Source organism: Scomber scombrus, chromosome 1 (genome assembly GCF_963691925.1).
Source record: "Scomber scombrus chromosome 1, fScoSco1.1, whole genome shotgun sequence".
NCBI lineage: Eukaryota > Metazoa > Chordata > Actinopteri > Scombriformes > Scombridae > Scomber > Scomber scombrus.
In genome coordinates this window covers 27,456,480-27,472,944 of record NC_084970.1, presented here as the reverse complement: position 1 = coordinate 27,472,944, position 16,465 = coordinate 27,456,480, and the positions used below count along the sequence as shown (strand labels likewise).

General features: G+C 41.2%; 2 protein-coding genes across 4 annotated transcripts in view; one reads left to right on the top strand and one right to left on the bottom strand.

Moving 5' to 3' along the window:
- Positions 1-16,465, bottom strand: part of lysmd2 (LysM, putative peptidoglycan-binding, domain containing 2) — a 391,867-nt gene that overhangs the window by 297,199 nt on the left and 78,203 nt on the right. The window lies entirely within an intron of this gene.
- Positions 1-16,465, top strand: part of dmxl2 (Dmx-like 2) — a 39,968-nt gene that overhangs the window by 17,497 nt on the left and 6,006 nt on the right. For 2 of the 3 annotated variants that reach the window (XM_062424623.1, XM_062424614.1), the window contains exons 21-44: positions 249-421; positions 534-1,185; positions 1,454-1,783; positions 1,868-1,987; positions 2,450-2,585; positions 3,736-3,846; positions 4,024-4,193; positions 4,810-4,907; positions 5,007-5,172; positions 5,703-5,967; positions 6,106-6,308; positions 6,447-6,839; positions 7,310-7,492; positions 7,581-7,877; positions 7,990-8,181; positions 8,296-8,372; positions 8,700-8,830; positions 9,292-9,537; positions 11,695-11,885; positions 12,018-12,151; positions 12,247-12,332; positions 12,487-12,688; positions 14,492-14,609; positions 16,111-16,176. In XM_062424623.1, the coding sequence (XP_062280607.1) occupies positions 249-421; positions 534-1,185; positions 1,454-1,783; positions 1,868-1,987; positions 2,450-2,585; positions 3,736-3,846; positions 4,024-4,193; positions 4,810-4,907; positions 5,007-5,172; positions 5,703-5,967; positions 6,106-6,308; positions 6,447-6,839; positions 7,310-7,492; positions 7,581-7,877; positions 7,990-8,181; positions 8,296-8,372; positions 8,700-8,830; positions 9,292-9,537; positions 11,695-11,885; positions 12,018-12,151; positions 12,247-12,332; positions 12,487-12,688; positions 14,492-14,609; positions 16,111-16,176 (4,740 nt within the window). Of the gene's footprint in view, positions 1-248; positions 422-533; positions 1,186-1,453; positions 1,784-1,867; positions 1,988-2,449; positions 2,586-3,735; positions 3,847-4,023; positions 4,194-4,809; positions 4,908-5,006; positions 5,173-5,702; positions 5,968-6,105; positions 6,309-6,446; positions 6,840-7,309; positions 7,493-7,580; positions 7,878-7,989; positions 8,182-8,295; positions 8,373-8,699; positions 8,831-9,291; positions 9,538-9,858; positions 10,042-10,362; positions 10,432-11,694; positions 11,886-12,017; positions 12,152-12,246; positions 12,333-12,486; positions 12,689-14,491; positions 14,610-16,110; positions 16,177-16,465 lie in introns of all 3 variants that reach the window. The other variant, XM_062424632.1, reaches the window with a different exon arrangement.

Here is a 16,465-nt window from a genome sequence, read left to right as displayed (position 1 = left end):
TGGATGACATTGAAGTGAAACCGAGTTGAGGTCTATGAACAGCAGGTTGGCTTCTGAGTCAGGATTTTTCATGGCACTTGAGGATGTGATACAGGATAGAGGTCTGAGCGGGCTCTTTTGAGGCATTTTTAATGAGCTCACAGTTGTTTGTCATCTATATATGTATCGACTGATTCACAGTTTTTATAGGTTTTAAATATTGGTAGAAATTTGACATGTTTTTAAGAAAATGCTTCTCCTATCCGCAGCTGCAGGGTTCTGGAGAGAACTTCTCCATGCATGTGTCCATCTATGAGTGTGAGTCTACTGGGGGCTCAGAGTGGGTGTTAGAGCAAACTCTCCACCTGGACGACTTTACCAGACCCTCATCAACCCTGGATCCAAGAGTCAGTGTGGACTCCAACCTCTTTGTCTATAGCAGGTCAGGAAGGCACTGTGTGTGTGTTTTCATCATATTCTGTCAGCCACTGTTTTTTTTACTGGTACAGGTGTCTCAAAAGTAAAACTTTTGTTTTCTTTTTTCTCCATGCCAGGTCTGACCTGTACATGAGCAGAGACCATAGCTCGCCCAACATCAAGCACTATGTCCACCTGGACTGGCTGTCAAAAGAGGATGGATCTCACATCCTCACTGTGGGGGTTGGATCCAACATTCTTATGTATGGCCGTATCTCTGGCATGGTCAATGAGCAGACTAGCAGCAAGGAGGGGGTGGCTGTCATCACCCTTCCTCTAGGGGGCAGTATCAAACAGGGGATCCGCTCTCGCTGGATCCTGCTTAGGGCTGTGGACCTCCTGTCCTCAGTGGACGGCACCCCATCACTGCCAGTTTCGCTGTCCTGGGTGAGGGATGGCATCCTGGTGGTGGGCATGGATTGTGAAATGCACGTGTATGCCCAGTGGCATCAGGACAAGAAGCCTGGTGAGGGAGAGGAGGGCAACCTCTCATCTGCTGACATTGCTGGAGGTCAGACTTCAGGTTCCGCTTCAGTGTTTGAGGCGAGAGCCAGGTCTAAAAGTGTGTTTGAAGGGAGTGCTGCAGTGGATGAGGCCCTTCGTGCCCCATCAGGACTTCAGGAAGGGGGACTTTTTGAGGCAGCTCACTCCCTATCCCCTACTCTGCCCCAGTATCATCCCACCCAGCTGTTGGAACTCATGGACCTGGGCAAGGTTCGACGTGCCAAGGTGAGTTTATTCTTCCTCATTCAGTGACTCTAAAATATGCAAGACAGTTATTTTAAACTCCCATTATTAAAAAGTAATAAACCATTTAAATCCATAGGTGACTTTTATTAAGAGCACAGTAAGGCCCATTCTTATGAATTAGACTCACCAAAAAGATGCCAGTAGGCACCGTTTACAGTAAAACACAAACAGCGATATGTGCAGATGTAGCTAATTTGATTAACAATGTTGCATACTCTGTATAATCAATTGACCTTCTATGTATCAGGCCATCCTCGCTCACCTGGTGAAGTGTATTGCTGGGGAAGTTGCTGTGGTGAGGGATGTGGAGGCAGGTGAGGGCGGAGCAAGGAGACATCTGTCACGGACCATCAGTGTGACTGGCAGCACAGCAAAAGACACTATCGTGGCTGGCCGCGACGGGGGCAGGGATTACACCGAAATCAATTCCATCCCTCCTCTGCCCCTCTACTCACTCATGTTGGCTGACTTAGATACCTCCTACAAGTCGGCAGAGGAAGCTGCTAAGGGAACCAAAGTGGCCGATGGCGAAGGGGGCCATAAGTCCTCAGAAGACCAGTATGCTGACCTCTTCCAGGTAGGTACAGTTTAAAGAGTTCTTATTTTGTTGTTAAATGTGTGGTCCAATGTTACTTTAACACCTTCCTCTCTGTGTTAACAGGTGCAAACAGTTACCACAGATGACTTTGTGAACTTTGCCACTGAAAAACCAGAGAAGAAGTCTCGAGTTATCAACCTCTCTCAATATGGACCTACCTACTTTGGACCAGAGCATGCTCAGGTATCACTATATATTTTAGGTGATTCCATTTACAACACAATGAAAGCTGAATTAGATTTTGTTTTAGAAGTTGTATAAGAATTGGTTCACAGAGGTGGTTCATAAAGAGGTAATGGTGTGGAAATAACAGGGAAATGAGAGTATGATAACATAGTAACTACAGTAAAACAGTAATCATGCAATATCTTGTTAACAACATTGACAATATCTTGGTAATCTTATGGTTTAATTGCTCTTAGACCATTAATTGGGTGCAAATACCATAACTGTACTAACAGACTGGGCTGCACATGATTATGTTATTTCAGGGTAATATTCTGTCAATTAGTATGTGTTTATTACTCTAAAATGTATGCAGATTCAAAGTAAATATAGGGTGATATTGAAGCTGGGTAATATTTAAGAATATCAACAATATAATCATTGCTGTCCTTCACCTGTTCTTTTCCCTTGTCTGTCCAGGTGTTGTCCAGTCACCTCATGCACTCGAGCCTCCCAGGACTGACCAGATTAGAGCAGATGTTCTTGGTGGCGCTGGCTGATACGGTTGCAACCACCAGTGCTGAGGTCACCAGCTCCACCGATAAACAGTACACAGGTCAGTATGTTTGTGTGTATGTATGTACTGCTATCATATTTTTTGATACAGACAGTGTATTATACATATTGCATCAAAGTTTACCGTGGTCCTTAAACTGGAGTCATCAGCACATTAACATTTGTGATTTTAAACCAAAATAAACAAATAAACTATACGATAAATCAGCAGAAATGTTTTAATGATATTTAATAATATCTTCAGAGTACATTTTGATGCTTAATTCTTCCATGTATTTCTGTATCATACATTTTGTCAACAAGCAAATTATTTCAGTTTCTCAGTATTTCATTTGGCGACTTTAGCTAATATCAGATTTTTCTGAAACCTTTTTCTTTTTTCTATTGTTTACAGAACTGTTTTGTAAACATTTAAGGATTTAAAAAAAAAAAATTTTTAGGTGTCGATTCTTATGCTCACTTTCTTTTATGTTTAGTGTCGTTTTACTGACCTTGATTTATTCTTTTTACATGAACAAGAATCCTCCCCATTCACGTGTCCTTAAGCAATATACTGACCAGAACTCCAGGGTCTTTATTCTGTTAATGTCCCTACACACAATTCAAAAGAGCTTTTTCCCTTTGAATGAATAAAGTTACACCTTACTTTGTATTATGTACTTTGTATGTAAGATACAAGATGCACACATAACTGCAGAATGGGTTTGTATTGTAATTTGGCATATTGGCGCGCCTTAGTGTCTGCCAGTCTATTAAATGTCACCCTTGGTAAGACATCATATCGTATTAAATTTGACTAAGGGTAAAAAAAATCATAATTGTTCTTGATTGTGTGTTCCTACATACAGCTAATCTCCAGCCATCAAATCTTTATTAACATAAACAACATTGTTTATACTGTTCCTCTGTAACTGTACTTAATCAGACACAGCTCTTTTTCATTATCGTTTGTCTTTTTCCTACAAATTTCCATCCTATTTATTTAGTCTTTTGAGGAGAGGACATTAGCAGGTTGTTCCAGTGCTAAGTAAGCACAGAGAGGGTAAGGAGGTTCAAGGACACAGTCTGACAGGACCACACAGGAAATTTTAAAGGGCATTGCTTTCTGGCTCTATATTAATAAAGTGATCTCCTGCTCTGTAGAATAACAGTAATAAAGTTTACAACTTCCTGGCATTGTGTTTGTGTAGGTGGTGAGGCTCTTGATGAATGTGGACTGAGGTACCTGCTGGCCATGCGCCTTCATACCTGCCTGCTCACCTCCCTGCCCCCCCTCTACCGTATGCAGCTGCTTCACCAGGGTAAAAAACACTGCTTACTATACTGCTGTTGATTACTATAATGAACTGTGACACAAAAAGCTATTGTAAAGACCTGCATTGTGGTTATGAGATTGTCCAGTGCATTTCATCTTGACAATAAACTGTAAACATCTTCCCATCTCCCTTCTCTTCTCCATCTATCTATCTCTGTGTCAGGTCTATCAACTTGTCACTTTGCATGGGCCTTCCACTCGGAGGCAGAAGAAGAGCTCCTGAACATGATCCCAGCTATGCAGAGAGCTGACCCACAATGGTCTGAGCTCAGAGCTGTTGGAGTGGGTTGGTGGATACGTAACATCAACACCCTGAGGAGAATGGTGGAGAAGGTACAAGGCCAAATAAAGACTCATAAACCCAAGATTCACCTTACAAGAGCTGTATAAAAATGTGTGTATTTTGTTGATTGATTGACAATTTCTAACTTTGAGTATTGGAATGGAGATGTAAACCCAGGTAATGAAGTATAAAAGGATATTCAAACTCTTCCACAGTTGATATGCTTACTACAGTGGGTGTACAAGACAACATATATACCTGGCAATATAATATAATTACATAACAGCCCTGCAATTAATTCCAGCTGTGTAAAGCTTATAATGTTTCCTCTGCTGGAAAGTTGGGTTTTTTCAACAGTATATTGTCAGATTTTACAATGGAGAATTTATTGCAGAGCTGTTGTACTCTGTTGCATCATATTGTCAGGTGTTTCTGTCACTTGTTGGATACATCCTGTAGTTCAGCCATCAAACCTGTGCTGTCTGTAAATTTCAAAGGCAATGTGTCAGGAAACATTCATTCTTGTCTGTACTAACCAGCTGAAATTTGTTCCCCAAGGAAATAGTACAATTACAATATCTGTTGAGGAGCTAAGATAATTACAAAAATTTATGCAAAGCATGAAATTTGCTAGTATTATTTAGTAACTCTGATGTATTTTATCAGGTGGGTAAAGCTGCATTCCAGAGAAACAACGACCCTTTAGATGCTGCTTTGTTCTACTTGGCCATGAAGAAAAAGGCTGTCCTGTGGGGGCTTTTTAGGTGAGACACATTATTCTGTACATAGTTGTTATTTCTTTTCAACAAAGTTGCTCACACAACATTCATTTATTGTTGGGCTGAATTTTTTTCTTCTCTTAGATCTCAGCATGATGAGAAGATGACTCAGTTCTTCAAGAACAACTTCACTGAAGACCGCTGGCGAAAGGCAGCTCTGAAAAATGCCTTCTCCCTGCTGGGAAAGCAACGCTTTGAGCAGTCTGCTGCCTTCTTCCTACTGGCTGGATCACTCAAAGATGCAATAGAGGTGTGAACAACACACACACTTTTACCCTCAACATCACACACGATACAGTCATAGCCTAGTCTGCTTTATCACTCCATTTTCATTTCACTCACAGTAGGAACATATCCTTGTTTTATGTAAATACAGTGTAAGGTGTGAAGCTGTCTTGGAATGAGAAAAGCATTATATCACTGCATCACTTATAGGATAGATAGCTGTGGCTGAGAGTGCTGGGCAGCACCTACTTCAGCTCTAAGCCTTTAAGTCACATATGAGACGTCTAAATTATACTGATAAGATACATAAAAGCCTACATAGTTTTCCTTGGCCTGGGTTTGCCATACCACTCAGTCAAAACATACAGATAGCCAAAAAATTAAACAGAAACATGAGCGTCTGATACTACAGCTCCATATCTCAGTTGCACTGAAAATCACTACCTCACAATTTTTTACAAGTGGTATTTCTACTTGAATGTCTAAATTCTTACATATCTTAATTAAACTGCAGTTTTAACCCTTTCCTCCCTTCTGCTATTCTATGATGTGCAGGTGTTGCTGGAGAAGATGGATGATCTCCAGTTAGCCATGATAGTGGCAAGGCTGTATGAGGCTGACTTTGAGAACTCATCCACCTGCCAAGGTCTCCTTTATGAGAAGGTCCTCGGCTGTAACAAAGATGGGAGTGGTTACCACTGTTCCAGACTGCATCCTGACCCTTTCCTCCGCAGCATAGCTTACTGGATCATGAAGGATTACACCCAAGCCCTGGACACACTGTTGGAGCGCATTCCCAAAGAGGATGACGAGAACCCTGGTTAGTTGGTTTGAGACATTTCAGTCAGTAGTACACATCAAAATCCACTATAAGCTATTTGCTCTGCCCATTATTTGCATTGTATGCTATACTTAAAGGTTTTTTTTCCTTTCCCTTTCCACTATCTCACTGTCTTAGACGTGATGGTGAAATCTTGCAACCCGGTGGTGTTCAGTTTCTATAACTATCTGAGGACACATCCTCTGATCATCCGTCGCCACTTTGCAAATCCAGAGGGCACAGCAACAACTGTGGGCCTGACTGCTGAGAAGAGCAGCGCAGATGAGATCAACCTCATAGAGCGCAAACTGTTCTTCACCACTGCCAACGCACACTTCAAGGTGGGCTCACTTACTAATGACAGCAGGCATGACCCAGTTGTTTTACAGTCTGATAAATGTTAATTGCAAAAGCAAACAGAAAAAGGTTATATAGCAAGTCTTAAGATATGGTTTTAATTATATCCCAATCTTCTGCAGGTTGGTTGCCCGGTTCTTGCCCTGGAAGTGCTCTCCAAGATTCCCAAAGTTACCAAGAAATCTGGCTCCTCACCCCTCAGCAAAGCTTCATCCAAAGCCAACTTAAACTCGACCCAACCCCTGGAAAATGGCACTCAGGGAGGTTTGGACTGGGCTTCACCAGCCGCACCTACCCCTGCCTGGGGAGGAAACGACAGCTTGGGTGGATTGGATTGGAGCCAGCCTATGGTTAAGGTGGAGGAAGATGACCTAAAGCTGGACTGGGGTGTTGACAAGGAAGATGATGAAGATGATGAAGATGATGGTCTGACTATGAAGAAACCAGAGGCTGAGACCAAAGCAGATGGGGGCTCTGAAAGCATAGGCCACAAACTACAGAGAGAGGACTCACAGGTTGGATTAATATTGTAAAACCACCAAAAAACACTAGAAAAATACATATTTGAAACTATCAAAACTGTAACTCTACCCCAAAAATAGGTATCATATTTAAGTTGTTTCACTCATCTCAGGACATTTTTCTCAAAGGGTTTGAATGAAATTGACATTGACTTGTGATGTATAGCCTCACTATTAAATAATAAACAAACAAAACATAATTGACTCGTAGAGTATGTAGAAAGTGAGCTTTAGGCTCCTTGTGGAGTTGAATTGTGGATTTGGACAGCACTAAGAACTGTGGACTTCACTGATACACTCAAGTCTGTCACTCTGTGCAGTTAAGTCCACACATTTAAATTCAGGCAATCATTGAGCTCACAGGTTATGTTTCTTATCCACTGGGTTAAGGTTAGTAAGTATTGAACCTCTAACAATAAAATGGTAATTCTAATTTTCCTTTAACCTACTTTTATATTTTTCAGGGTGAGTCAGAGGTTGATGTAATAGCAGAGCAGCTGAAGTTCCGTGCCTGTCTAAAAATCCTGATGACAGAGCTGCGTACACTGGCCACAGGTTTCGAGGTGGATGGAGGGAAGCTCCGCTTTCAGCTGTACAGCTGGCTGGAGAAAGAGATCGCAGCTATGCATACGATCTGCAACTACAAGGTAAACTCTGGTATTTGATGTAATTTATACAACTTAATATTCATGTATGCATGAAGACTGTTAGCAAATGTGTTTTATGAATATGCAGGTTGAGGGAAAAGAGGAAAATTCAGAGGTGGAGCGCTGGGGAGAGTGTGCAGCATCGGTGGACATATCAGACGAGGCCCTGGAGCGTATTGAGGCCGGGGCCTATGAGCGTCACCAGATGGAGCGCAGACGTCTTCAGGCCAAGCAGCAGCACTCTGAGAGACGCAAGGCATGGCTTAGGAAGAACCAGGCCCTGCTGAGAGTCTTTCTCTCCTACTGCAGCCTTCATGGAGCCAAAGGAGGAGGAGTCACGTCTGTACGCATGGAGCTTCTGTTCCTTCTGCAGGAGAGCCAGCAGGTACACACACACTCATATACACGTGTATCTTATGTAATTTTCAGATGGATTAATGTGAAAATAGTCTTTCCTCAGCAAAAGCAAACCTTCTTGTCTCTCACTCTCACTGTAGGAGACCACAGTGAAGCAGCTGCAGTCTCCCCTGCCTCTGCCCACAACCCTGCCTCTGCTATCAGCTTGCATTGCTGCTACCAAGACGGTCATAGCCAATCCCGTTCTCCACCTCAGCAACCACATCCACGACATCCTCCACACTATCACCCTCATGGAAATTCCGCCACATCCCGACATCATGGATGACCGGGTCAGAACTCAAATCAGAATTTTAAGTTTGTAGAGACAAAGTGTAGATTCGTACAGCATGACATGGTTCATTTTAATGTTGGATAAGTGAAATATGTCTGTTTTTCACCCTCAGGTGAATGCTCTGCACACTCTAGCAGCATCTCTGTCTGCTTGCGTCTATCAAGCACTTTGTGACAGCCACAGTTACAGGTAACCTCTATATTTCTCCTCTCTGTTATACATTTGAATTCATACAGGCATATTTTGTGTACCTCTGCAGTGCAGAGCCACAAGTCTAGCAGTCTCTGAAAGATTTTATGGGCCTTCCTAAAAACAAAAATATTAATTCAGTGCCCAAAATGCAGCTTTTCACTGCTCTTTCATTGCTCTCCAACTTAGACAAGAGACACAGACAAAAGATTGATCCTATTCATTTCCCTCTAGAAAAGAAAGCAAATGAGTGTACTTAACAAAATATTGAACTATCCCCTATGTTATGATGCACTGTATGGCTGGGACTTACTATTGACTTTGCAGCAGCCAGACAGAGGCCAACCAGTTTACAGGGATGGTGTACCAGGGCCTCCTACTGAGTGAGAGAAAACGACTCCGCACAGAAAGCATCGAGGAACACATAACTCCCAACTCCGCTCCTGCCCAGTGGCCAGGTACCTTTTTTTTTTTCTTTATTGTTATAGACTGGCTTTTCATTCATTTGGCATTAGGCATGCTGGTCATAATACTATTGGTTTAATTTTTAGTTTCAGAGATTGAGGCTACATTGGATCATTTTCCAGTATCCTGACTGAATTCATAGAAACTAAAAATTTGCTAGCATCAAAGATATGATTGAGAGAGAATATGAGAAGCAGAGGGAGAGGATGAGCAGAGCAAAGCAGACAGTCTGTGTTTATGCAGAGAGGCAGATGGTGTTCTATAATAGGAGCTTCATGGCCTCTGGGAAGGAAACGGAAAGGCAGAGACATCACGCCATCATGCAAATGTTTCATAAATGGGTTCTGTATTGTGCAGAAACAGTTTTTGCTCTCATGTGAAAGTTATTTTCATAATTTAAATATTAATCTTTTGCTGAAATATAATGCTGTGTGTGTGTGTCCTCTCTCTCCAGGTGTGTCGTCCCTCATTTCTCTGTTGACATCAGCCAGGGAGGAGGACCAGCCAAGGCTCAACGTGCTGCTGTGTGAAGCGGTCATGGCGGTTTATCTTGCATTGCTCATCCATGGCCTGGGCACTCACAGCAGCAATGAACTTTTCCGCCTGGCAGCACATCCCCTCAACAACCGCATGTGGGCCGCCGTCTTTGGAGGAGGAGCTAAAGTCATTATAAGGCCAAAGAGGCCTGAGACCCCACCAGGTAAAATAATTAGTTTTTTTTTCATTACTTAGACCTTTAGTTCATGTCATGTCTTTGTCTCTAGTCTTCTCCCTGGTCTTCATAATTTGTCTGTATCCCTATGCTGTTCTCTTCCCATTGTCTTCTTCTCCTCTTTCTGTTGGCTTTCTACATCTTGACCTATCTCTGATCTGAGGCAAAGCTTCCACCTCTCTGGGTCTGTCTACATAGTTAAATAGTAATCCAATAGACCTTTCCTGTTGATGCTCTAAGGTGCTGCTGCTGCTGCTGCTGCTGCTGTGTAGTGTCTTGTGTGAGTGTGCCCTCTGCCCTGTGTCCCAGTGCCAGCTGACTTTGAGGCAGCCAGGCCAGAGGATTCTCAAGAGACAGGAAGACCTGAGCAGAGCAGCCTCACCCTAAACCCCCAACCCATCCCCACAGAAACCCAGCGCCCCAAACGACCCCCTCCTCTCATTTCAAGGGGAGAGGGGTTGGGCACTGTGGCACCAGCAACTAAGGCCAGCTGTGAGTAATGAGGCTGGTGGATTGCAGTGCTGGTTTGCAGGATTGCAGTGCATGGTCATTGTACCGGTTTGCATTGTTGCAGATGCTTGACTTACTCCTCTCTCTCTCTCTTTTGTGAAGCTACTACTGAATGTCCATTACAAACAGCAAAGCCTACTAGTGCTATGAAGACAGTCATCTGTGTTGTTATGATAAGCCAACAGCTCTGTGTGCCTGTATGAGTGTGTGCGTGTGTGTGTGCAAACTGCATTGCATGTATGGTAAATGTTGCAATGTCCTCTATGCTCATCTCATTGTGTCATTCCTGTGGTGCCACTGAAGCAGCAACTGGGCCTAGCAAGGAGCCTGCGCAGTCCCCTCAGACTAAATCTGAATCTGAGACTAAACCAGGTACACCTTGAGAGGTTATCAGACTATTAAAACACTTGATCTGATACTCTGTAAGTAGTTATTTTTGTCCAGTTTGTAGCAGTGAATGTTTAGAAACAAAGTGAATGGAAAGAGTTACTGCCTATGAGTAGTTTGTAGTAGAGGTGATGACTTCATCCTAGCTCTTATGAGAGCTGTTCAGCTGTTTGTCTGCATTAGATTTTTAGATTTGTATAAATTATACCATTTTCTGAGTAGCTGTGTGCTAAAATCTGTTAACTGAACTTGACATTGTTCATTCATATTCATTAAGCCAAAGTAGCCTGTGCTCACATTGTATTTGAGGGGGAGGAAGATACGGGTTGGCATTTAGACTCTATCACTGTAGAGTCGGAGATAGTTCTCAGTGAAGTGGAGCCTTTTGAAGAGCTGAGTAAGAGGAGAGGGGATCTTAAATGCCAGCCTGTTGATAAGAATCACTTTACCAAATGTTAAAAAGTCTGCCCTCAAGCACAACTGCACACTCACATGCATGTCACAAACACAGCCATACACAAATGTTGCACATTGATATTTCCCTATCACACTCTAAATAACGCATTTTTAGGGAAAATACACATGTTACAGTCACCAACCTCATCTTGTGTGTGCTGTGGATACTAGGAAATGCTTAGCACATGATTGCACAACAAATTCACCATCATTGTTGTGTTTTTTGTGTATTTTGCGCAATGCCCTTTATCAAATATTAATGGCTTTAATCATGTAATGGTCTGTATAGAATGTGTGTGTCTAACTACACTGTCTGATCTGGTTTGTGTCTTATCTTGTTTTGTCTGGTGCGATGCCAGAGATAGTCACCCAGGATAATGGTGCAGGTTTGTGCACAAGCTAGTGAGTCTTGCCCTGTGCCTCCATCCTCAGTGTTTGTTTTTTGTGCATTTGTTGTCTTTCTTTCCAGTGTGTATTGATTTTATGTTGTGAGCTATGACTCATAAAAGTCATAGACCTCAGTGACTCAGAACTCAAGTCACTAGAGTTATACTGCTGACAAGAATCACAATTTAGATATATTTATACAGTAGTTGTAGTTAATATCCCAAGTTTATTATTCTGCTCCATTGTGGATGTATACTGTGTTCTGTGTAGAGTGTTAATGCAGTTCACTTCCTCCTGATCTATTTCTTGACCTTTTGACTTTACAATGAGACTGCAGACTAATGCTAAAGTAACCTATCAAAGTTCCCATTTGAACGATGCTGTCTCCTTTCTGTCCTCCCCCAGTTGCTCCCCCTCAGCCCCCAGCAGAGGACGTGGACCGATACAGACGGAGGTTCAACATGAGGATGCTGGTTCCTGGACGCCCTGTAAAGGAGACGCCAGCCACACCACCTCCTGTACCCACTGAGAGACCCGCTTACAGGGAGAAGTTCATTCCCCCAGAGCTGAGCATGTGGGACTATTTTGTGGCGAAGGTAACGTATCGAATGCAACATATGTGGAATCAGCTAATGAAACTGTGACTCGTAGTCGTCAGCTTATTAAAAAGCTATCCTTCTCTCTCCCACTCTGCCTTTTCTCTTCCATCATTATTTCCTCCCTCTCAGCCCTTCCTGCCACTGTCAGACAGCAATGCTCTGTGTGACTCAGACGAAAGTGGTGCAGAGGATGATGATGATGATGATGATGCCTTCCTTTCTGACACACAGATAACTGAGCACTCTGACCCCAACTCCTACAGGTAGGGCTCTGCTTGTTTTATTTTCCTGCAGTCTAATGTAGAAGCTTTGCTTTGCTTCCAGTTTTAATCCTCCTGCATGTCTGTCTGTTATGTAGCTGGACTTTGATCCGCCTCGTCATGGTGAAATTGGCTCATCAAAGCGTCAAGAACTTCCTCCCTCTTACTGGCCTTGACTTTACAGGTACACACCCACTCCATCATGTTGGCCCTAAACAGCTGCTGTTTAGGGCCAACATGAGTATTTTGAGAATAATCTTTATAAACATATATAAATAAACTATTTATTGATGTTGCGACTGCTTGTACATGAATATTTATTTGTGTTTGTGCCACAGATCTGCCAGTCGTTTCCCCTCTCAGCAATGCAGTGTTGAAGACTTTAGAAAATTGGGAACACCTTCTGCTGGAGCGAATGAACAAGTTTGATGGCCCGCCTCCCAACTACATCAACACTTATCCTACTGACCTCAGCGCAGGAGGCGGCCCTGCCATACTGCGACACAAGGCCATGCTGGAGCCAGACAATACACCCTTCAAGTGAGAATTAATTCATATATTTATAAATACATAGGAACATGTTCACACATCAGGGCTGAGAGGTTAAAAACATTATGCCACCAATCTAAATGTTATTTTACTTAGATATTATGTACCAACACTGCAATACTAACTATTAACACCCAAAGTAACACATATTGCTAGAGGGCATTAGTTGTAGTTCAGGAGCCCAACTAGCCAGTTTAAAAGTAAAACATAAATACAATTGATCAGTCAATCAGTACAATTAAATAGGCAATAAATATGAAACAAAACCTTAACAAGAAATTGAGTCTACAGCCACGGTAGCAGCTCTAAGAGGTTGTACTTGCTCAGCGGTGCTTTGAGCTAAATACTTACATCAGCATGCTAACATGCTCACAATATCAATTAAATGAAATGGTTACCATGTTTACCATCCTAGTGTTGCATGTTTAGCATGCTAACATTTTATTCAACACAAAATATGATGATGGTATTAAAGTCAGAGGTCCATAAAATGATTACAATTCACCCTGAGGGCGTCTGGCTTTCCATCTAATAGATGTTGAGATATTTCAGTCTGGACCAAAGTGGTGGACCATCTCTAATGATTATGTCTGAATTACATCTAGTGTCAGGAAATGTGCAAAGTCTCACCACTGTAGGCACAAAAAACGGTGTGATGAGTTTTGTTGTAAACAAACATGTTAACATTCAGTTACTCATCAGAGGACACTGTGTTTATCCTTGAGGTCTAACAAACATGTTGAGTGCATTTGTTTCCTCATAAAATATTTCCAAAGCCATTTAAAAAAGGATTATAAACCCTGCATTGTTTATATCTGTGTTTACTAGCTTGCAGTCGTCCTCTTTTCAGCTTTTACTGGTGCATTTCTTGTAATTCATGGCACATTACAGCCATTTGTCGATCACTGGAATAGTGTGAAACCATTGGCAGAACTGTCTGTCCTGAGACAAACGGGGAACCCCTCACGTTCATTCCACAGATCAACATTAAGCTTTTTAGCTTTCCTGAAAGCCACAAATCCAACAATTTGTCACAGTAACCACAATGTTGCTTTGGAATCGAGAGGCAGAATACCTTCCTGACCTAACTACATCTCTTGAGTGGTAACAGCATTACCAAACAGAGCAGTTCTCAAGGCATTTTGGATTCAGCAACGAAAAAGAAATACAATCTCAGTATGATAATTCATAGCATATACTTTACATTTAAGCTCTGCCATGAAGTAAAATTAGTTTATTTAATGATATAATAACATTTTAAATAATTTGGTTACACATGTTCACACTCAGAACACTTAACTGCAATTTAACAGCCAAGTCATTGGTTATATTTGATGGTGATGTTGACACTTATGTACTGTATTTGTGTATTTACATTTTAGCAAAATGTGTGGCTTTACCACTTATAGTTACGCATGTTTTCACACGTTATGTTAAATATGTAAATTACAGCGCATATATGCCCACATACTTCATATTTAGCTTGAATAATACAGAGGAAGAAAAACTCTGGTAATGAAATTAATTTGCCCAAACTTGACTCCTAATCCATTTTAATAATGTATATCCATTTATTTAACATAAAGCAAAGATGTTGTACATTTCAGTTCCGCATAATATTTGAAAGGATTACTTGGGCACACTGGTGTTAGTGTAGTAGTTGAAGTTACATGTACCATGAAATATCAGATTATGTGCCATTCCATGGCTCTGAAAATAAATTATGATGTAAGCCCTTTTACCAGATGCATTCATGTGTCACAAACATATTTTTGTTCATGTTTTTACTTTCAGGACAAAGAACCACCAGTCCTTTCCAGCTCGACGTCTGTGGCATTACCTGGTCAAACAGGAAGTTCTTCAGGAGACTTTAATCCGTTACATCTTCACTAAGAAAAGGAAGCAGAGTGAGGTCAGCATCCCAAATATGTGAAAGTATTTAGGTTTTATTTTTTCCCAATTCAGTGTTTATTATCTATGAGAGTGAGTGAGACCAGCCATGTTTAATTATTTATTAATGCTCATGCAGTTCATATCTACACCAGAATGTTTGCATTTTCCCTTCCTTGTTCACTTCCCCTAATACTATATTGGCCCAAATATAAATCTAGATAATCTTCCATTTGTAAAAATAAGTTTGTTTCACATTTAAAAACTAGAAATTCAGAAGTCATTCGTCAAAAGAAATTACCCTTTTTACTGGCTCGAGTTACAGTCACTTGACAACCACAGTCCCGGGATGAAGAGCGGTAGTGAATAAACGTGACTGGAAAGTAGGCCATAATAACGACGTGACTCCAGTTTTAAAATCATGGTGTTTGATGAGATACATTCATCAAACGATTATCAGGCTGCCGAGAAATGTGGTGTCACAGCGGTGTCATGTTCGAAGATGAAAAGCCCTGAACGTCTTTCTGCTTCAAAGAACATGACAGAAGAGTGTGTACGTACTAGCTTAAAAACAGAATGAATTAATGAGTATGACCAAAGGTGCTATTTTAAAAAGTAATTACCATACTTTATTTTTATTATTTTATTTTATTTTTGTTGCTCTACTCAGTTTTAATGTGACAGTAGGTTTAAAAGATACAATGTATCTGTTTCTGTTCTTCAAAAAGTCTTAATCTATTAAAAAAAATATATGTTTTTTTAATCAGGGATATTATACATTTGGGCCAATTCAGTATTTTTCTTAATTTTACTTCATTTCGCATTGAACAGCATGTATATGTTGCCCACATTAATGTCAAACTGAATCTACACATCATCATCACATAGTTTTCTGTATTGGGAGACACTTACAGGTTAAAATGTATGTAGATTTTCCATCAGAGGCATTAAAGCTTTTGATAATTTGTTCTAGGACTTGACTGTGTGACAAATCTACATGTTATCCAAATCTATCACTTCATTGTGATACACAGAGACGTGCTCACTGAGTGTTTATCTCTGTTGTTGATATTATTGTTATTATCATTATTCTTGCTTTCACTCTTAGACATCTTTATTTAGGTACAGGACAGTTCAGTGGCTTCTGCGATGTCTGGAACTAGTTGTTATTATGTAAGCGCTGCTACTGTAGCCACAAATCCAAAATTTGCTCCCAGAGTGCTTTGTTTTTTATTATGACATCATTAATGTCAGCCTCTCCTGACTAGAGTGGACATTTCTTCAGATTAAACTGCAGCAGTCAGATTAATAGTTCATATATCCATTCATCCTGATGCATGACTGTAGCTCCATGTGAATGAAATGTCCTGAGCTCAGAGTTCAGAGTACATTTTATCACCATGATGAACATTTTTCATTTTTAATTCATTCCATGTTTTATTTTTCTGTGTTTGTGCATGTGTTTTTTTGTCCTTCTGTGTTTTGTGTTTTGTATCTATATTGCCTTTGTGTGTGTTGTGTAGTCTGTAGACAACCATATGGACCATGTAACCCCAAACTGCATAACGGGAGCTAGCGGTCCAAATAAGGTAGTATCATTTACTGTACCAGCCCAGGCCCTGGCTCTGTCTGTCCGTCTGTCTATCAAAGAGAGTCACTGCAAGGCCAAGCTTGGAGGAGCAAGTGCATTAAAACATTAAAACAATGATTGTGCACCAGTTGCACAGAGTTTAAGTTTAAAGTTTGTGGTCAGTAACAAATGAGTACATGTAAAGAAAGCTCTTGATGTCTCCTTTCCAGCTTGGCCTGATAGTGACTGGTCCTTCAGTTAATCTGGCATAAAATCTACTCAAGGCTCCAAGGCTTAGATCTAACGTC